The sequence below is a fragment of the Aptenodytes forsteri genome, unplaced genomic scaffold, assembly GCF_000699145.1.
Source record: "Aptenodytes forsteri isolate BGI_AS27 unplaced genomic scaffold, ASM69914v1 Scaffold280, whole genome shotgun sequence".
NCBI classification, from domain to species: Eukaryota; Metazoa; Chordata; class Aves; order Sphenisciformes; family Spheniscidae; genus Aptenodytes; species Aptenodytes forsteri.
The window spans coordinates 1,956,969-1,979,767 of NW_008796042.1; the positions used below are offsets into that span (position 1 = coordinate 1,956,969).

General features: G+C 37.5%; 1 protein-coding gene across 2 annotated transcripts in view; it reads right to left on the bottom strand.

Annotated features, from left to right (window-relative positions):
- Positions 1-22,799, bottom strand: part of CLIP4 (CAP-Gly domain containing linker protein family member 4) — a 30,295-nt gene that overhangs the window by 2,070 nt on the left and 5,426 nt on the right. For both annotated transcript variants that reach the window (XM_009285573.1, XM_009285574.2), the window contains exons 4-14: positions 22,268-22,407; positions 21,258-21,351; positions 20,174-20,335; positions 16,715-16,833; positions 14,170-14,406; positions 10,747-10,882; positions 9,874-10,014; positions 7,176-7,250; positions 3,465-3,605; positions 2,895-3,029; positions 585-708 (exon numbers count right to left, since the gene is read on the bottom strand). In XM_009285573.1, coding sequence (XP_009283848.1) covers positions 585-708; positions 2,895-3,029; positions 3,465-3,605; positions 7,176-7,250; positions 9,874-10,014; positions 10,747-10,882; positions 14,170-14,406; positions 16,715-16,833; positions 20,174-20,335; positions 21,258-21,351; positions 22,268-22,407 — 1,504 coding nt within the window. The remainder of the gene's footprint in view (positions 1-584; positions 709-2,894; positions 3,030-3,464; positions 3,606-7,175; positions 7,251-9,873; positions 10,015-10,746; positions 10,883-14,169; positions 14,407-16,714; positions 16,834-20,173; positions 20,336-21,257; positions 21,352-22,267; positions 22,408-22,799) is intronic.

Genomic DNA, 22,799 nt, shown 5'->3' on the forward strand with positions numbered 1-22,799 from the left:
ACTCAGCAAGAAAGCATGTATAATTTTGAGGTAAGTTCTTTAAAAGCTTGGCTGAACTAGGATATTCAGAGAAAGAAAAGCAAGAACATGTCTGGCAGAGTAACTAGATACAAATACAGGAGGAAAGAGCACAGCATTCCTCAGATGTTCTTCCTGAAACCTAACAAAGTGACTACAAAGTGGTGGATGCTTTGGTTCCTCTGTGCAGTTAGCTGGAATGAGAATAGTGATTCCAGTCATGTCCATGGGCAACTTCCTTTTATAACCAAATTTAGCTCAGCACATCAGGATTGGGTCATGAAAGTAAGGTTTTATGAACGCAGACTGTATGAGAAACAGAGGCCCTGGAATGAAAATACTTGAAGTGGCTGCAAGAGAAACAGGGGGAGCTGCATTTCCGACTTATACTCTGCTTTCAAAAAGCTGATCTAAAACCCACCAGGTTTTTAACAGAGGTTATAAACTTCCATTAGCAGAAAAAAACATTTATTTCTTCCCTATCTGCTGCAAAACTTTGTTTCCCACTGGAAACGTATTAAGAAAGCGTTTGGCAACCCAAACATTGCAACAGCTTCAGTGCTTACCTCTGTACACGAGACGGTGGTGCAAATATACCGTATCTGGGAAGACAACTGAAGTACTGAACGCCTCCCACGGAACCATCATTCTTCCCATGAGGCTTGTCCAATTCAATTCCACACCAGACTCCTACATTTCAAAACAGTAAAATCACGGTGTTTTGAACAAAACACCACAGGCTTTTCTTCATCTAGACAGTTGGTACAGTTGGCATTCACCCACATCAAGGAAAACAGTTTCTAGTTAGAAACCGTCTAGACAGTTATTTTATAATATATATATTTTATTATCTATGTAAGTATGCAAAAATTTATACCATAATAAATCTAAAGAGAATTATCTCACCATTTTTATATGCTTTCGAGAAAATTATTGACATTTTAATTAATATAGAAAAGGTAAAACCCTTGATATATATAATAAAGCCAAACAGAACGTTACTGAATATAACAGTGGCTATTTGACAAAAAGGAGACAGGAAAGAAGAGCAGTGCTGGTTCACATTTCCCTCTTTAGTCCTCTGACCACATGGTTTATGCCTCATCTGAGATCATCAACAGTAAAATTAAAGTTTTGATATTAATTCATTCCTTCTCTCCATCTAGCAAGTTATAATTAATACAAATTGCAAGGCTGGTTGTATGATATTGAGAGAAGGGTCTAAGAATCGGAACTGGCCAGCAATTCATCTTGAACAGAACACTGAATAAGCACCAAGATGTTAATAAGCTTGATCACTCGTAACCTGTGATAAATGTGAGCTAATTACGTAAAGGTGCTAAATTTCATACTCCATTAGCAGTCCTTATGCTATCCATCCCCAAAAGATTCAAAATTTAATTCAAGTCACTTGGTACTAAGGCACTGGATAAAATGGTAATTCTAATTATCAGCTCAAGAAACGCAGGAAGGACAGCTTATGAATTAGTAGGGCTCAGTACATCAGAAACTCTCCCCTTCCTGTTTTTAGAATTAAATAAAGATCTGCATTGCAGCAAAAGAAATAAAGGTTGGGGAACTTCCAGAGCTTTGATACATATTAAAATTGAGATACTTAAAAATGCATCTGTAACATTTTCTATAAGTTACTGGTTTTGCAAATGGTGAAGATTTGTGATCTTTCCATCCTCACTTCTTACAATACCATGTTTCTCTCCAAAAAATTTTGTTCCCTAACTTGGGGGGAGAGGGAGGAGACTTACACTGTCAAACAGCTTTCTGATTTTTACACTTGTTAGATTAAATTTGGAAAGCCAGTCCTTTCCTCATTGTTTACTTTGTAAGCAACAACATGAAGGTACGAGTGATCACATGAAAGTGTAGAATCAGTTAATTGCAGTATCTTAAGCAAGGACTGCCTACAATGAAATTGGGGAAAGGGGCGAGAATGAAAGAAGTACGCCGCTTGTACCACAATCTCGCATTCTGTCATTCTAACATTTTTTTTAAAATACTGATGCCACCAAGTATCAAGACAGAGTATTGCCGCTTACGTATCAATCAAATGGACCTCATTTAAACTAGGTACTTACACCAATACTTACCAACTGTTTTTGCATTACTCTTGCAATAAGAGGATTAGACATAAAGAACATAGAATTTGGTTACAAAAGAATAGTATTCAGAAGTTAGTTTCCATAATTTAGAACAACTTGCTTCCATTTGAAAACACCTGGCTTCACTGCAATGTGTATTTTAGCAAGGGGAAGGGAGGGAGGGAGGAGCTGAAACGCAGAAGGATGAGAAAATGGTGGCAGAGTTTGGGGCTTTTTGAGATGCTTGTAACTTTTCATCTGTCCTGTGACCTAAAGGTTTGTTAGTTAAGATTTAAATGTTCACAATGACCCTCTTAAAGATGCCAAGAAGATAAGAATGAGACAGGTATAGGACATAAGAGTACCAGTATTGCAAGAGATGAGCTGTGTCAAAAAGGCTTACTACAAAAAGCAAGGAGTAAAGGCATGTGATCTCAATAAACTATACATCACTTTGGAGACTAAACTGAGAATTTTCAGAAAGCTTTGTAACAATACCTACCATTTCAGCATCAACATATTTCTCCTAATTAAGCCATGTTAGTGGACAAGTAAAAGTCACATTTTAAACCATTATTTTTTCCTGGCAGTTGCATTGAAAGTAAAAAATATTCACATATAAACACAGGAGAGAAAGAACTTTGAAACAAACCAGTAAATTTAGATAAATTTTTCTTGGAGGGAGTGAGTAAAAAGATGGAGTTCTCTTAATGTTCATGTGCTCACATGTAATCTATTCCATATTGATTCTACGACATACACAAAGAGTATTGCAAATACCTGGTGCAAATTTTGTCGTCCCACAAAATCTAACAGTGCCTGTTCTCTGTCCTACCACCAGCACTCTGTCTCCAACCTGAATTTCTCCTTCATCAAAAGGATTTTTCCTTGCAGCCGGAGAAGAACTATACAACTCTGTTCAACAGAAGAGCAAGAACCGAGATGAGTGACATTGTATCTTTAAAATTTAAGAAAGTCTTAAATAGTGAGCCAACTGATTGGTAAATAGAGTATCTATTTTTAACATAGCGTACCTTTAACACATGGCAACACACTGCAAATTTTGCTTAGACAAAGAATTGCTTTGCTTCAGCATGAAAACTGTGGACTACAGCCTTTTCCCTGCAGTTGAAAGGTACACTGACCAACTGCAAGAACAGTTTTCCCCTTGAAAATGTTCTAAAAAACTTTTTAAAAGTTGCCAAACTGAAGCTTATGGTTAAACTACTTCCCAGGTGTCTTTCTTGAACTATCGCAGATTCTGAAACAGCACAAGCAGTTCTACATAAGTATTCAATACAGCGGTAAACTTCCACCTGTGGAAACACACCTCAAGAAAACAGACCATACCAGCACTAATTTTAGATGAGGCAGAAGACGCTCTAGGCACTGCTTTTTTATTGCTGCTAGTTGAGTTCCGCTTCTTGCAGTAATTCTGTTTGCCTTCCAAGGAGGTAGTAGATGAGGAAGAGCTGCTGTACACAGGAAAACCTAAAAGACATAAATGGAAATAGTCCTTCAGAGATCATATTTGGAAAAGGACAGATTAAGCAGAAGGGAAAGCTTCTGTAAGAAGGCAGTTATCTGTTCTCCATAGTGGGCAGAATACAAAGTAAAGAGCCAAAATTAGAGGTTGTTAAGCAGCATTTACACAAACACCTGTCAGGAATGACATAGGTGCATCTGACCCTGCCTTGGGAGTAAGGTGATAGTTTAGTGCTGGAAGAGGTCTCCAAAAGCCCCCTTTGTTACTCTGTGAAAGTTTTTCTAAACAGTCCCACCGATACTTATTAAAATATGGGAGCCTTAGTAATAAGAGATCATACCACCACACTCTGGGCATCCAGCCTATTAAACATTTGATGAGAAGCGGAAGGAAGGTGATATTATGTGAGTGAATTATTGTCTGGATTAAAGCCTACTATATTCCATTACATACTGTATTAATATTAAAACCTGTACTATAAAATAAGAATGGGAGATACATCACTTTTATCTCCCTTTGCAAACCCTGATGTCTAAACTGTCTGATAAGACATATGTTCAGCTTTCCTCCTTCCTTTTCAAGGCTCTCCCCAGTTCTCCCCTTTCCTACCCCCTTCTACCCAAAATAAGGCAGGGTACAGCAAGACGTGTCTATGCCCTCAGTTTCTCAATGTGAAAAACTAATATAATATTGCTTATCAAACTTTCCAGAATTCCGAGAGGCTTAATTCATTAGTCTTCACAAAGCACCTCAATATCGACACAGGGTTCAATATAATTTAATCCTCCAATTTGGTGAAACAGTAAAGAACTGCAGAAAGGCGAATGCAGTGGGTCAAAGCAAAAGCTTAGGTATCTGGGGACAGAAATCTAAAGGCTCTGAGATATTGGCTGCAGCTATGCTACAATGAAGAAAATGCAAATTACTAAATAAATGGTGACTAAACAGGCAGAACTCAACTCCAAGTCCAAGGTATAAATATACGTGTGCATTTGCGAATGCATGCTACAAGTCCCTATTTAGAAGTCAGTCCAGCGATGGATTCACTGAAGGTCAGATGACCTAGCACTTTGACCACCTAGCACTTTGACATGAATGCAGCAAAAACTGCTGATGCAGCAGCACAGAAACTAAAAGAAACTAAACCCGTCATTAAATGCTTCATTTTGTGGGAAATCATGAAATGGGAGAAGGAAGAGTGGAAGGGACTTCAGCAGGTCCTATAATCCATTCCTCTTCTGTCAGGCAAAACAACTATTTGTTAATATCACTCCCGCCAGGTGAGTGTTTGACCTGTTCTTAAAAGCCTCCCATCAGGGAGACCTCCGGCCTTCCTTAGCAATGTATTTCACCACATAATTATCTGTACTGTTACAGGGTTTTTTCCCCCCTAATATAAAACCTAAATTACCACAGTTTTAGCTCAAGGTTTCTTACTCTCGTTACACATGCAGAATGGATTATACTGTTCTTCGTATTTGAAAGCTTCCTGGTTTATCCCTTTAATCTTCTGTCTTTTTAATCACACAATCACAAATTCCATCAGTCTTTTCTCCTAAGTCATGTTTTGTACCTCCAGTTATTGTGGCGTCTTCTCTGAATTCTCTCCAGTTGATTCACACCTTTTTTGAAATGCAGTGTCTAAAACTAGATGCAGTGTTTTATCTGAGGCCTTACCTGTGCCAAGCAAAGCATCCAGGTCACTTCGTGTATCTCAGTATCACTAAAGAAAAATTTCTTTGCTGAAAGAGTGGTTAAACATTGGACCAGGCTGCCCAGGGAAGTGGTTGAGTCCCCATCCCTGGAGGTATTTAAAAGACGTGTAGATGAGGCGCTTAGGGACGTGGTTTAGTGGGCATGGTGGTGTTGGGTTGACGGTTGGACTCAATGATCTTAGAGGTCTTTTCCAACCTTAATGATTCTATGATTCTATCTCATGGCTGACACTCCTTTTTATACATTCCAGTATGTTTCCCCTTTTGCAACAGCATGACATAGATGACTTGCGTTTACCTTGTAATACTCAATATCCCCATGTCCTTTTCTACAAAACTATTACCAAGCATGTCATTCCCAGGGTCTGTTTATACAGTTGACTGCTTCAGCCTTGCTGCATAACTTTGTAGTTGTCCTTACTCTTCTGCATCTTTTTTCCCCCCCCAAGACCTTTTTTCCAATTTGTCAACGCTTTTTTTGGGAGGGTTGGGGGTTTTTTAATATTAAGCCAGTCAACTATCTGCCAGGCATCATCTGCATACTTCATGAACAGACTCTCTATCCCTAGTGTCAAAAAAAACCCCAAACCAACTAGCAACCAATTACCAGACTCAGCACCATCTCCAGGAAAACCCCAAGCTGAAATAGCCTTCCTGTCTGACAGAGAACCACTGACAGCTACTTTCTAAGCTGGATGTTGGATTTTCCTAGAGGTTCTGCACCTGCCTTATGGCAGTATCATCTAAACCACCAGATCCCAAAGTGAGGCTTCACTCCACATCACTTACAGCCTGCAAAGCCTTTGGAGTCCTATTAATTGCGGATATCATATTGTATCCATCAAACTGAGACACTGTACTGCCAATTAATTTCATTCTGTGACCAGAACCTGAAGAACAAGCCATTAAGTGCCCTCCATGAACAAAATGTTGGAAAAAACTCTGTCTACAAAACTTTCTTAGCTCACCTCTGAAAAAGTACCATGTAGGACAGTGCTTAAATACCTCACACTCGTCTCTTGCCCAAGTCTCTTCCTCACAACTGTTCACTGATGGAGGATATAAAAAGATGCTTTTCTTTGAAAAGAGTATATTCAAAGTCACACTTCAAATTATTTCAAAGAAATACTGCTTTTACCAACACTTGTAGTGTGATTTTATAGACAAAACCTCAAAGGAGACCTGATTTTTACAGTTTGTTAAAGACACCCCTGATAGTGAGGTCCCTTGATGATTAAGTTCAGCACACAAAATACCGATGCAGTAGAAGTCACTATCTAATTCTGAAACTAGATAATGGCAGAGAATGATTCATATGTAAAAGGAAATTTTTAAAAAGCTAGAGTTTCGTTTTTCATATTTGAAATTTCTTATTATGAGTCTTCCATGATACAATGCCAAGACTGTTAAGTGCTGTTAGATGATAACACTTCATTACACAAACTTGAACACGATGTAGGAGAATAAAAATTCCGACAGAACGCATGCACAGTTCTTCAAAATCTAAGCAGTAATGATAAAGGGCAAAAGGTCTCCCTCAGAAACCTAAGAAGGTAATTCTGCAGGTCCTCTGTAAGGTCATTTACTAAGAGACAGCTTTCAGCTTTAAGGGCTTGTCTATATTCTTGTCCATGTATTTGGATAGAAGCTGTTACCAAACCAACACAGAATGCCAGCCAAACATCCACACAAATCACTCCTAGTAAACTAAATGTGTACAGCCTGCCTGGGACTTGAATACAGACAGGCAAGGCAATTTTTTTTTATGGTGTAGATACAGGACTTTTGCAGAGGTAAGGCAGTAATAATACTTCCTCTGCCCTACCCAAAATTTTTCTCAAGATGTTAAAAAACAGTTACCGTCTTTTGCAGGTACAGATTTTCCCCTGTTAAAGTTGGTTTCAGAAGCACTGTCTTTTTTTGCCACATTTAGGCCTATAAAAAGAATATATACAAATAAATATATACATCCTAACAATGAACAACAATTTTATAGGAAAGTCATGTACAAAAACAATTGGACAGATCTGCAGATTAGTGGATGCATGGATAAAACAGATAAAACTATACAGTTCCTTAGACTCTTGATAAATGGCTAAAACAAAACTGCATAATTGTTTTGATGGATAAGCACAGATGTTAAACCCCTTAACACATTAAAACAACCCAAACTATCTTGCCAAACAATAAACTGTCTGCAAAATACTAATGTTTATATTGAAGGAGTTTTACTTAAATCTTTCAAACATTTACATCTATTCTACACACAACATTCACTTTTATAGTATTTAAGGTATACTATTCACTAGTATTAATTTCACAATTTCTGCATTAAAGTTTTGAGAGATTTGAGACCAAATCTTCATTCAGTCTACAAATAATGAAGTAAGTACGCCAGTATGATTTTTAAGAGCCTAACTTGTAGAGCAGCAATGTTGTGATATGCATATGAACTAGTATTGCCACGTAAGTTATAATTTGTGAACAGTCATTTTACATTTCTGACAGTTTCCTACCCTAACTCAATGAAGAACAAGCTTATCTATGATTTATCCCCTCCCCGTCATGAAAGAAAAATCACATCTTTTTTTTATTTAACTACATCTCTCGGCTTAATTCAGCTACAGGGACTGAACTAGTTTGCAAATGTACTGTGTTTTCCAAAATTTTATGGTTTAGCCATTAAGGCATCAGATCAAAAAACCTAGTGTTTGTGACTGATAACACATTTCTCAATTTGATCACAGTAATCCTTTTTCTAAAAACTTGAAAAAGACCTATTATCATCAATCTGATGGATTATTCAAATCCAGTAGAAACAAATCAAATTTGAAAATCTCTATACAGTATTATATTTTACTTTGCAGTTTATAACCATATCTACAAAAAGCATATTAACTTTTCTTGGATCATTACAAACCAGTGTATTGCAGGAATGAAGTTTAAGGGAAAGAAATGTGATCTGGTGATGCACGCAAACGCGGCAAAACAAAGTTCTGTCTCTGCAGCTTTACCCTCCCACTCCAGGCAGTGAATCAGCCAGGCACATTAATTCTAACGGACCTTTCAACGCAAGAACATCTTATAAACAGCAGCTTCCAGATTACTGTTAGTGGAGGTAAGCTCTGCTGGGCAGATGATGCATAACGCACTCTGATTTTTACCTAAAGCAAGTATCAAATGTTTAAAATTTACAAAGATAGAAATGCACCTTTATGACAGAAAGGATGGTTTATGACTAAACTGTCTGGAACACACCGTCTGTGACAAAGGAAACAGTCCTTTCCATTATAGTTTAATGAGTTGCAAACAGTTCACAACAAACAAAATCAAACATTGAAAAATATTTAACAGAAAAAGTGCAGCTTAGACCAGCTCCTGAGCAATACTCCTAACAAACCGGTTATTCTGAGAAGCTTTTTATGCAGGATCTCCTTTTATAAGTACCTTAAATCTTGTGCTAATTGTAAATACACATAATTAGGGCTTACTTCCCCCTCAATCTATGCAGAGAAGAGTTACATAAATCATCCAGAATGCTGCCAAAATGCATCTCTCCTACCAGCCTGGCACATTGCTTCTATACCCTGCGAATTACTGGTAAAGAGTGGAGTGTTTTAGGGTGCTTAAGTAAATTCGATGAGAAAGCATGCGTATCTTCCATCCCTTAAGCTGTGCTGCCTTAGTATGAGTCACCTAAACAGGGTTCGAAAGGCAAAAGAAATGTTAATGTAATATATTTAATGACATTATCATGTAGCCAGCCAGACACGGGGCCAGATTATGCATGGCGGGCACTGTACGCAGCAGGGAAGAGTCTGTACTCCAAAAACCTTGGAACGTAAACAGACAGAAAAGAGATGCATCATTCTTACTTCACAAGGAGGAAACTTACACAGAAGGATTAAGCAACTTGAATGAATTACTAAAAGACTAAGCCAGAGCCAGGGACTGAGCCTGTAACTCCAATCAGTAGACCGAGGCCGTATTACAAGGACATCCTTTCTCTTCTAATTTGCCTCTGGTTTTACTCGGATAACTTAATGAGCAGATAAAACACGATCGGTTAAATAGTTCCTTGATCATTTTGCCAGAAAATAAATTAAATTTCTTTAATTTCTATACATAAAGTTGTATATAGATTAGTTTCTAGATTTTCACTTATTTCAGTGAGATGTTTCAAGTTACCCAGGAAGATCTTACTAAATGAAATCACATTAAGTTTAGATGTTTAACTGATATCGCAGCCAACCAGAAATTAAAGGCTCGAGAATAAATATTGTGGTGAACTTTTGTTTTTGTAGAGTACATAAAGGCTTCCATTAATACATCAGATCACTGTAATCACCAGGCAACTAGACACAACGTCCTTTCAGTACTAGTTTAAAGGCTACTGAATTTCTAATAATGAGAACACGTAGTTAATAAAGATCACCTTCTCATCCCAAGTGATGAACTAATTCCAAACAAGTATTTTAATACCAAGATTTACATGACCGATGCTAATTCTTGAAGATTAGTATCTCAATCCTGTCTCAACATACAAGAAAATACTCACCAGAATTCACTTTGGAAGTTATGTGCGTCACATCTATTTTCTTGGATTTGACCAAAGGTGAAGACCGCATGGAAGAACTTCGTACAGAGCCTTTTTTGTGGTCAGAAGCCTTGCTTATTTTAGAAAGAGGTGCAAAGATACCTGGAGAGAAAATTGCGTGTGCCAAAAAAGAACCAGGGGTAATGTTAATGTAACAAAACTTTCTGGCTGCTATCTCTTACATCAATTAATTTAGGGGTTTTTTTTCAGCCACGATGATGGTTTGCTATGCTGTCAAAGCACTTGTAGGGTAGGAAGGACTAGCTCAAATGAACACTGAAACCAAAAGGCTTATCAAGCAACTTGAACAGAGTAATTCAGGAAGTCAGTAAAACTATCAATTAGAATCTTTGTCCTAATGGTAACATTCAGTCTCCACTGTTAGAAACGCAAGACTTCGTATACCATGACTGTCCCTGAAATATCAATTAAAATACCTCAAGCTGGAAGTTAGAAAACAACTACAGGTGTGAATCTCTTAAAAAGGAAGGCAAAGCAGGTAAAGAAACATGGCCATTATTGTTACAACACAAGCAAATAGCTTCAACAATATAGATGGAAAAACAGGAAAGACTATTATCTCACAGTTTCAGGGAAATAACCAGAAATAACCAGAAATTTTGGCTGGTTGGTTGTTTCCATGGTTTTGCAAATAGTTGCGGCCAAAACACTGGGAACAGTTAAAAGAATCAATAAAACAAACAAACAAAGCACTAAAAAGAAAAGCAACACATTTTTTTATCTGCTTTTATTCTCCCAAAAGGTCTATGTCTTCCAACACTTTTTTTAAAATTCAGGTTTTAAAAAAATGTAAGAAAAAAATAAAGGTTATACCGCGTTTTGGTGCGCACTTGAAGTACTGGACTTTTCCAACACTTCCATTGTTCTTTCCTTCTGGTTCATCCAGCTCTACGCCAGCCCACTGACCACTGGCAAATTCCGTTGTGCCACAAAATCTTAACGTACCAACCTAAAGCAAAAAGCATCAACACAGAATGACTTTGTTAAACAAGTATTGTTTACGAGAACATAGAACAGATTACAAAGGAGACAGCAAGTCATCTCCAAGCTTTTGATCAGAACAGAGAAATACAAACATAACAATCTCCCTTGATTATTGAAACTCCTATCTTTCAATGCCAACCAATGCGTTTTCCAAAATGTATTAGTCTTTCTGCATATATTTGGTATGAAACAAAGGCAGTGGTTATTGACAGATCTCACAACAGACAAGAATTAGACAGTAAGCACCACTGTACAATACAACTCCAAGTCAGCAAGGTATGGGAGTATATGCCTAACGAGAAGTTTTACATTCAGTGTCTTCCACACCAACAGTTCTAGAATCATGGCTAGATACCTTGCTGAATCGGGAGTTTCCATGGAAATACTAGATAAAAAAATTCTATAAATATATCTGTGTGTGTATAAATAAGTATATATACTTTTTTAATATATATATTGCAAAGGTTAAAGGGTAAACTTCAGAGCATACTTAATTTTTGATTTGGAAAAAATTTGTAAGTCTTTTATTCCCTCCTCATGATTAAACAAAATTTTAAAAGCCAGCAAGTGTTACAACATTTTTGTGCTGTTTCAATATATACTATGTAGACTCTGAACAGATAAGTATATCAAGAATATCAAGACAGACCAGTCTTGCTGGTGGACCTCAGCCTCCATAAATATACATTATAAGCTCACACACTTCAACCAAACGAGGGAGGAATAACTAACAGAGATGCATTTAACACTGATTTAAATTCATTTTTATATTTGATTTTTAAATTAGTTTTAGTAAGAAAAACCTTTGATCTTTCAGTTGCTCAGTTTTCATTATCTCATGAGACCTTAATACCATTAATTCATTTTTTACTATGACTTCACTGTCTAATCCAGCCCTCAGAGAGTAAACAGACAGAAACCATTTTTTTCCTTTACTATAAAATCTTCCAGCTACTCTTTCTTAATGTTCTGTAAAGAAATAAACGCGACCCAGAGCCTATTCTTCTTTGAAGACCTCCTTTAAACTTGATTGTTATAGGCAGGTACATCACACTAATCTAGACCCAGACTTTTTAGCTACCAACGCAGAGACCAAATTCAGCCGGAGGAAGCTTGGCCAAGCAGCCTAACAGATTCCTCCCCTCTCCAGGCACCAGCCAAAGGGCACCTACCGAGCAGAGGGAAGGGACCAGCATCTTTAACTGGAGGTGGCAACGGCAAAACGGAGGCCCCAGTTTTGCACAAGCCCTAGGACTTGTGCAGGCAAGGAGCAGCAGACATCTCGCACATGAGAAACATGGCAGGAACAGGAGAAAAGTTTTCTTCCAGCTACTGGTTTCCCTGCACTCACATTTCATTGAGTAACATAGAATCTACCTGAGCATGAGCTGGTGAAGCTGGGGGACCCCAAATCATGTACGCATAAACACCTGCTTACACAGCTTTCTACCCTGTAAGACAACTAGAATGACAGGTGCAGTAGGCATCAAGAGAGGAATCCATTTTCCCTCTGGCATCTACCATGCTTGGCTTTCAAGCTTCATTAAAGCTGATATGTTAGGAGACTGCAGAAGCAGGAAAGAGAACAGGAATCCATAAACATTGCTTGTAAAAATGCTGCCGTTCCAGTGCCCTCGTCCCAGCTTCCATATTCTGGAAATGAGAACTGATCCAAGAGGAGGTTAAGAATTTGGCACCATTTTCATCATCCTGCTCTCACTTTTGCTCCACCCTGCACACATTTATGAGTATCAAGGGAGAGGGGAAGACAGGGCTGAGATCAACTTCTCCATTCAGACAAATGGAGAAAGTGGGCGGGAAACGATGTGGGAGTAACGCAGAACGGCTCCTCGCACACAAAGAAAGGAAGGGAGGAAAGCAGACGTGGAAAAGGAAGACCAAAAAGCACAGTCACATTCCTCCTTCCCACCTGCCGCATGACAGCTTTGGCTCCCCTAAAAAAAGCTAGCTGGAAAGCCCTGCTGGCCTTTGGCAGCAGAAAACCAGCTTCCACCAATTTCTCAAAAAACACTGTATTAGCATACTCAATTAAAAAAAAAAAAGTAACCAAACCCAGGAAGCTTTATCCACACACGGTAAGCACATTACAGCACAAACAGTTCTATGGGCCTTACTTGGAGGAAAGATACACAAGAGGACTAATTTCTTCCCTTTCTTGCTATAAAGCCTCCATTAACTTGCAGTTACATCACCTCCCCTTGCTTTCACTGTGCAATGGCTTTCTGTAAAAGAAACTTCCATGAACTTCTTACTGTCTTTAAAGAATAAGCGGCTTCTGTACGTACTTCAATTAAAATGCCTTCTGCACAGCTAGTGATTCCTTCACTTTTCCTGACCCAATTCCAAGAACGCGCCAAATGAAAATACAGAATGGAAGCTGCTTTGCACTCTCGGTGGAGTTCACTTTAGAACACTTTAGTTGTGATAATTACAAATCTGAAGCTATACTAGAAAAATCATTAAAGGTACTCAAACATAAAATTTTGCTCACAAATGCCTTCAATATTTACCAGAAAAATATCTGAAATCTTTAAGAGTTCCAGCACTCTTAAATCATTTCAGTGCCCTTGCTATCAGAGCAAATAAAAGGTATGAATGCTAACTGCAATATCAATGTTACATTTTTCAAATACATTTTTTAAAATGTGTCTAGCAAGGTAGCTTCTTAACAGCTATTCACATTGCAGCTGGACCAGTATTGGCTACATTCTTATACTTCCCCAGAACCACGTAACAACCCCATTGGCACAGCACTGCTTCAAAAATTTTAGCTGCATTGCACCAGTGAAATTGGGTTACTACAGGCTATGCAGAATTAAAGTTTTCTTTTACCGCCTTCTGGAAACTATCAGGAGTAATTCATGAATGCGTATTCATAACTGAAAGCTGCACAACTCACAAAGTAATCTGTAAATTTTACCATCATTTTGATGTGACACCAAAAATGTTAATAAAAGCTGAGCCATGCTGATGTACTATAGGAGACTTAAAAAATTGTTTACAGATACAAAATGCAGACTGTGCCTGTCAAAACAGCTTTTCATAGTATTCACTTTCTTTAACACATAACTGTTCAGCCTATTACTGTCTGTAACCAGATTCTTACTGCCATCCAGAGTTCATACCTTCCAGAAAGTGCTTTACACCCTCAGAGTTGAGGTATGTCTCCAAAGGGATAAATAAATTGACTGTCCTGAAATTATGAGGATAGTATCAGGTTGCTCATCATACCTTCTGTCCTGCAATAACAACGCGATCTCCCAGTTTCAGGCCAAGTGATAAAAGCATGGCCTTGCCTGTGACATGATCATAGTTTGGAATCGTGGCTTTTGAGATGTCACATGAGAGAGGCACTGCATCCAGCAATATCTGCTTGATTTCTTTTGCACTGGCTGCTGCATCTGCCATTTCCAGTGGCATATCTACCGGATCAGGAACCACATCTGCTGGAATCTGCCCTTTGTCATTCTGGAGAAACATAACATAACACAGGATTTACTGTCGTGACAAGATAAAGCTGATCAGGCAAAACCATAGCAGTTTATGAAGTTTTTAATCCTCTTCCTTAGATATTTTTCCTAGAACATAAACAACTATAAAAACATCCACATTTTCAAATAAGGATGCCAAAACATCCTTAGATATATAAACTAGCACTTACAGTGTATTATTTTCACAAGTGCTAAGTTGCTAACGTTTTTAATCTTAAGAACACTATTAGTACTCAGAAAACATGAAAAAAGCACGTGCATATATCTGTGTACCTGAACACGGATTTAGGAAAGTAAGCAAGAATTCTGGTCTGTAATGCCAATACTGTAAAGCTAACACCTCCCAAAGAATTTATCTTAACCCAGTGTATAGTTTACTCCTTGGTGAGGCTTATTCCAAATGTAAGATAGAATTTAATTAATATATGTTGCATGTATAGAATACATAAAGTCGATGCCTCACATAAATACTTGAATAAATCTGTTCATTTAGATACAGACTATTCCATAAGAGATGAATTAAGGACAGAGTCCTTTCCAAACACTTCCCATTCCCAGAGAGCAGTGATTGCGATTCCCCGTATGTCCCATGTGACACTCACCCTAGGCCAGAGTTGTTGGAGTACCAGCTCACCTGGAGTTAACCTTAACTCAAGGCCAGCTGGCCAGACGGCAAATATACTGTTGGGCTGTCAGGCTGCTACAACGGCAAGTTCTACCTACGCTTTCTTCAGCAAAGGCGTTAGTATGGATCTTCGCCTATCTGCCAATTTTCACAAAGTTTGTGGAAACATAATTATCTCAGTCTTCCAAATATGTCTCAGCTGAGCCCCTGGACTCAGAAATTACCGGAAGCTCAAAAAGGGAATGATGCAGAGCAAGATTGTATTTGCTTTGTTTCCTTAAAAAACAGACTAAAAGCTCAACCTTCCCTGAGCCCCCTATAAATCTCCCTGTCTCAACCCTAGAAAACTGTAATCCTTAGTCAGCATTTAGACTCTGCTGTCCTCATATAATCAAACTCTACACACTGTCTCTGGTCAGAAATTTATTGCAGGATTGAAGAATTAAACACCTACCATTCCTTAAAAATCTACAGTCATTCTGTCAGTAAAAGGTCAGCCCCATTCAAGTCACAGTACCTTAAAAACAGGACATAGCAGGGAGTTTGTTCTGAGTTTTTAGCCATCACATTAGCGATTGTTTCGGTCAGATCAGTCCCGCGATTCAGCCCACCAGGTGCAGATTTTGCCCTGCAAATCTTTGCGTCAACACAAGGTAGGGGGCAGAGCAGAGGCAAGAAGGCAAAAGTGGGCACAGTGGCACGGGATTGCTTTTCTCAAGGGCAGAGCCACCTTTTGCCAGCTCAGAATGCTTGTGCAACTACAAAGCGGTATTCCCTGTGACAGCAGACTCTTAAACATACAGCCGCCATAGAATTTGAAACGTGTACATGCACACTAAATAACGAGACAAAGAAGAAAAACAGCGTTTTTAAAGAGATCTAGATTGAATATCGTGAAGAACTGTATGAACTATGATGTTCCAGAAGATTTCACACAATCAGTGATAGAAAATAATGACTTTTGAGTACCCTTAAAACAATTATAGTTTCTCACTAAAAAAAACCCTGAACTTGAAAATGGAGAACGGAGATACTGCCTATGCTAAAAAAAAAAACAAACAAAAAAAACCCCAAAAAACCCCAAACCAAAAACCAACCAAAAAAACCCCTCAACCCCCTCCCCCCCAAAAAAAAAACCACAAAAAAACCCACAAAAAACAATCAAAACCCAAGATTTGTGGCTAGACACTTATAGCAGCACTTTACACTATAACTCAGGCCTATTATTTGGTTAATAAGCAGAGCAGTTAATGTTTCTTCATTATCAGTTACTTATGCTAAGACTAAGTTTACTGCTAAGCAATACACTGCATTTCTGGAGGTCACAGATTGCACTCCTGTATTTCTGAAAAGATCCACCACTGCCATGACAACTGTTGCAAGACACAAAGAAGTATTAACAAATGAAAGTTCAAGCAACAAATAGAAGAACATCTTGAAAGCTACTTGAACTAATGAACTAGACTGCGACACAAAAACACAAACTTCACACGAGTATGACAAAGCATACAAAATCATCCACTACGAGTTATAAATAATTTTTCCAAGGCACTATCACTCCATGTAACATGTTTTTAGCTAACCAAAATCCTGGACAGACTGTTCAATTTTTCCAGCTACTTTTTTCACCTTTTGGTGAATCTACAACCTAGCTCCTTACCCTAAAGGCAGGATTTGCTCCATGTTCCAGCAAACACTTGACAGCTCCTGTACATAGGTTAAATGCAGCAATATGCAAAGCTGTTCCAAAATCAAAATCACTACAGGTGGCATCCACATCTGCAATTAAACATCACATGTGAGGTATGTAAGTCTGTTACGTGAACATTTCACTCTACAGGTTCCTTGAGAGGACATTCATTTTTACAGTTTATGTTAACGTTTATACAGAGACACCACTATTTATGTACTAAATGCCTATGAGAAGTAATTCTACATAGAATATCAACCTTATCTGCATCTGTTTACTCATACCATGAACCAATCTGGAAGATGAGCGTTTACTTTCATTCATTTTATAATACTGATGACTTAACTGCAAAATTGTTGCTATTCAGGATGCCCAATCTACTGCGCTAAGATTAATAAGTTAGTAACTTTACGTTTGCATGTAAATTAATGTTTCAGAAATATTTATATGTTATTGCTTCTAGGTGTCAAATGTTAAAGTGAGATGCACCTTCAACCAGTTGTTTTCCTTTTTGAACATGTAGTGGGGCAAGGGAAAACTGATTATACCTCTGCTTTACATTGACTTAATTACTAATAGCCAAGAACAAAGTAAGAGCTAGTGATTTTTATAATTTCTTTATTTTCAAAGAATTGCACTCTGAAGTGTCTTGCACTGACAGTTTGGAAAATGGAGCACTGTATTTGACTAGAAGAGATTTAGCATAACACGTATTTCCGTCAATTGTTCCCGATATATCTTTCGATCCGCTATGAAGTTGTGACTGTTCTAGAAGATTGGAGTTTTAAAGTCTATTTAGCCTTTGGCTCCTCTCTCAAACTATGCAAGAGAGATGTCCGTTTGAGTCAAATATGTATATCACTGTTAAATAAAAATGCCAGCTGATTTAATACGCAAACAAGTATTAGCAATAACGTTCCAATTTGAAATACTGGTGAGGAACATAAAATTTTCCACTTCAGGGCTGTACAGTCTCCTAGTATCTTTCAGTATCAGTCTCTGTCCCAAAAACCACTAGCCCTTTTCACAATGTGATAAACAAAGTATATCCCAACTGTATCAACATCCTTATATAGTTATACTGAATTAATATTCTGGAGGCAAATAAAAAATATCAATGTATATAGAATATACATAAATATATATGTCTGTATAGATATGTCAATTTCATACATACTAATAAAGATTGACTTTGAATTTTATAAAGATCAAAGATAATGAAATTGGGATCAAATTTTAACAGTTTTGCAATTGCACTAATATGAATAGAAACTTAGCTATTTTAAATTTAATTGGCACATGCATGAAAAAAGACTGTATTCACACGACGCAATCATAACAACAGCTACGTATGCAGATGTATTTTTTACATATCAAATGTCAAAAGACCATTACCAGTTTAAAGCTGAGTAGAAGCTGTGTAGTTGTGCACAACCATTGAAACTTCCATGTTTAATAAGGCTACAAGTAAGTATTTTCTGCACACATAGGAACCAATTTGCAGAAATACCTATCAGTAACATCAGCTGAGTCAGCAGCAGTTGCATGTACTCCTATTTAAAAAAAATAACTGACACATAGATTTTTATGGGTTTTTTTTTAACTGGACTAGTGTGACTTCCTCAAACTTGCAAGCTTCACGCTTGGAGTTTTTAAACACTGTTTTCTTACAGCTTTGTTCTAGGTCTAAGTTGGCATTGTACAGGTGACAAAAAGAAACACATATATATCAAACGTTACCCCATAACTACCCCCAAACTATCTAGGGGACATTAATATGTAGCAATGGTCTATCGTTAGCAACCCATGCAGGTTACAGTCATTGTCTAATGGCACCTCACAACACTTCTATTTCTAATTCTTAAGCCTTTAACAATTTTTATATTTAAAACCTCTAAAAAACTAAGATCAAACTAGCTCTCTAACAATTGAGGAATAAATCTGTATAAAGAATTGAACTGCAGAGCGTCATAAAGGAAATAGTTTAGCAGTAAATCAAAAGGAAACATCTGTGGTACTGGCTGTTCCACAATGGGTGTCTCAGAGTCAGTATACCACTGTCTTGAAAAGTTATTTGTACATTAACCACCATTTTTTCTACAGTTCAGTACGGACCCATCCAAGGCATATTTGCCTTCTATGTACGTCCTCCCTTCTCTGCAAACTGCCTGATGAAGTATGGAGCTAAGATTATTCTTTCTATTAATTCAGACCATCCATTGTTTTCATGTCACAGGGCAAATCATTTTATGCATTTTCTGAGATAAAAAAATCATCTGCTTATCCAAGAGTTGCCAGCTGCCAAGGCATTTAACCAGAGTGGTTTCCTTGGAAATCTGAGCAAATTCCCACCCCTCCTGTAGGCACTGCACAGGAGGAGATGACAACACCAAATGCAAATGAGGTCTGAAAGAAGACCTAATCTGCTGATGCAAATTATGGAGGCCGGACTATTGAAATGTGATGCAGACTTAACTACTGTGCAGTCTTATTTTGTCTTTCGTTACCAACCTACGCTTCTTACCTCTTAAGCATGTCATACCAATAACAGCGCTGTTTAACAATTACCTCCATGATGATTCAAGACATGGTAAGCAAGCCTTGTGCGCTCCAAAAACCTATCAGTGTTCCAGAATTTTGAGACAGTCTTTAGCTACACCTAGCTAAAAAAGGGCATTAATCATTTTGCAAAATGGCACAATCAGAAGGATATTCAGTAGAACAAATTAACATTTGTACAATTTTAGTATTAAAATTGCTTACGGGTTTTGAGATCCTGACCAAATTAGGAACAAATGGTTCTGGTTCAGAATCATTTCTGTATTTCCATTTGCATTAATATAAATAGGGGTCCAATTACCAATCCTTCATATTATCATTCCAAAAGGTATTATCTATTTATGCCAAACACTGAAGTCAAACTGTTCTTTACACATGACCTTCTAGATAGCCGAAAAGTGGGAAAAATGAGCATGTCAAAGTTGCTTCAGTCACTAGTTTGCCACATGCCGTTCTCCTTTACCCTTCTCCCATCATTTCAAACATACTTCTCAATGTTTAAGGAATCTTAAAAACCCTAAGAGTTTACCAGAATAGTTACATCTTTGGCTTTCTGCATACATTCTCTTAGTCCTCAACAACTTAGAATTAACCTGCTTGCTTTCCGTTCTATTAGATACTTCTCTACCATCTTGTACAAAGCTCAAATTTAAAAACCAGCAATGGAATCAGTGTATTAAACTGCAAAAAAAAAAAAAGGTTAAGAGAAAAATGAACTAATGAGGCTGACTAAAAGAATAAGGAAGTAGAAATTATTTATGTATAGTGGATAAACAAACCCCACACTTAAAAGACCACTACGCACCAGCTTAGGGTCAACATAGTAACAAAATACAGACAACTACATGAAACAAAAGTAATGATGCCTACCTTTTGGCTTTGCATTTTTCAAAATAACACCAATAAGTTCTGGAACATCAAAGTAGGCAGCATAATGCAAGGCATTCATATTTGTCCAGCGGCTGCGTAAACTGCTATCAGCACCCAAATCAATAAGCTGTGTCGCAAATTTTACAGCGGTTTCAACATCACCTGCAAGGTAAATTTTGTAAAATATGCATTACAGATTTATTTGACCTCAAAACCATGCACATGCTTACGTGTAACACATAATGTACATTAAACCCTTAAAGCTCACAGCAGAACAATTACTATGCCTTTCTTTTTAGGATTAGGATACAGAAATCTTTGCCTTTTATCATAAAGAGCTGAAATCTCTACTATAGTATATAATAACACTACCTGTTTATCTCTCATGTAAATAATGTGTCACCCATCAAAACCAGGGATTTTAGTATCTGATAGAAGAAAAAACGTTACAAGCCACAATGCTGAAGTTTTTGTTAAAAGACCTGCCAACACCAGGAAAGCTAACCTATGCCAGACCTCACTCAGAAACTTGGTTCAAACTCAGAGGAGAACTGGGTTCGGGCGAACAAAAAAGTAGCACAACACAGAAAAGCTAATAGGGGTGTTCAAACAGAGTTAAATATGCTCTTATTTCCAGTACTTATGGAATAATAATGCAAACAAACATTACTGTTTTCTTCTGACATGTTCAGGGTGAAAGAAAAAAAAAAAAAAAAAAAACACAACCTGGCCAGTCACCTACATGTTCTAGTTTCACTCATGTAAGAAAACTGTCGATAGCTTAGTTCGCAGTTTGTACCTCAGTCTGAAACAGCCTTTGCTACATTAAATATATGTTTAAGCTGGTACTATTGTTTGCAATACCTATACCACTAACCCAACTTACTCCCAACTGCCACAGCCATAACTGCGCTACAGTTCTGTATCTTCCTTTCTGATGACCGCTAGAAGAGCCAAAACCAAGCAGTAAAAAAAAAAAAAAAAAAAAAAATCTACTGCAAGGAAAAATTCTGTAATAGTGGGTGCGATTAGCCTTTGTGAATTAATTAGGTTTTTACATCTATAATGATGTTTCTTTACTCACCAATACCATGAGCCCCTGATTTGCAAGTGTAATGCAAGAGAGTCATATCAGTCAGTCCATCTCTGTCATTCACATGGCAACCCCTTTTAATGATCTGAGAGAAAAGTGGAAAACAAGTACATTTTAGCTCTGGCGTATCTCTGACATCAGCATTATTTAGTAAGTTATTCCAGATATATTGACTCCTGGATTCATTTCAATAGCTAATAACAAAGAAGCCTGCCACAATAGACTGTAACCGCAGAACTGAGCAACACGCACAAATGTAGTAAATAGTATTATATGAATATCATTAACCTTCATTGTTTACAGATTTTAAAGCTTCTTTATATTATTACTTTTAACATACATTTCACATGCTGAAAAGTTAACTGCTTAACTGAACAATAGGAAAATGACGTAATTTATGAAGTCTCCCCCCTTGTTCTTTGATCCCTCAACAATCTCCCCCTTCCTCCCCAAAAAAAGCCCCCAGTTATACTATGGTAGGACGAATCTTTACTATACTTCCCCACCTGTCTAGAAAAGCCTGCAACCCAGAAGAAGAAAAATAACAAAGCAGGACAGAATTACTAGAAACAAGGTGTCTTCTGAAAGTAGCCTACTGCAGGTTGCAAAGAGATTTCAGTTCCTAACTCATTTTGTGCCTTGGAAACATTGCCCTTAAGATCAGGCTTCACTGTAACTTCATATATTGGAGTTTATGATTACTGATAGGTAGGAAACTGAAACACCAAGGCGAAGGGTCTCTAAACAACTCCTTTGAGAAGAAACATTGTTTCTACCATCTATCCAAATGTACTGAATTTTTATCCATCATCTTTCTCTTTCCAAATGAAAGCTGACAACATGTGGAATACAAGGCACTGATCAGTAACTACTTGTTAAAAGGCAGAAACTGTATCTGCATTTATGATTAGTTATGCTTCTGAATGAACTGGTTTTATTCGTTGTCAACATAGTATTTCTTTAACACTGAAAGCATTCAAGGATCTTTATTTATACCTCACCTCATTCCCAATAATATCAATATTCTGCTGGACCTGTGGAACCCACTGCCTTAAGATAGCAAACAATTCAGAAACTGATGTTTTGGGGTTGAAAAGTATTTCTTGGCATGCTGCATCATTGGGATCGAAGAAAGAAAACTCTGTTAAAAAAAAGGAATTATTAGGTACAATTGAAGTTTTAACAGGCATCTAGTTTTTCAAACGCAGAGGCAAAGAATAGCAGAGTCATTTCACTACTAATCACACTGGAAAATCAGAATGTTGAATTAATTTAGAAAATTTTCTTTAACATCTGGTCTATTTTTCCTTTAATACTAAGGTCTTGCTTATACTTCTGAAAAAGCTTTGAATCAGCAACCAATACAATGGTACTGCAACACTGATTTTAAGTTTAGGCAAGAACTAACAGAAACGTGCAGTGATTGTGCTAATAAGGGTTTACTCTTGCTTCAAGCTAGCCAAAGATTGGTGATTCTAAGCTGTTCCCAAGCACAGACAAGCCTCTTGATCTCTCAGTGATTAAATGCGTACA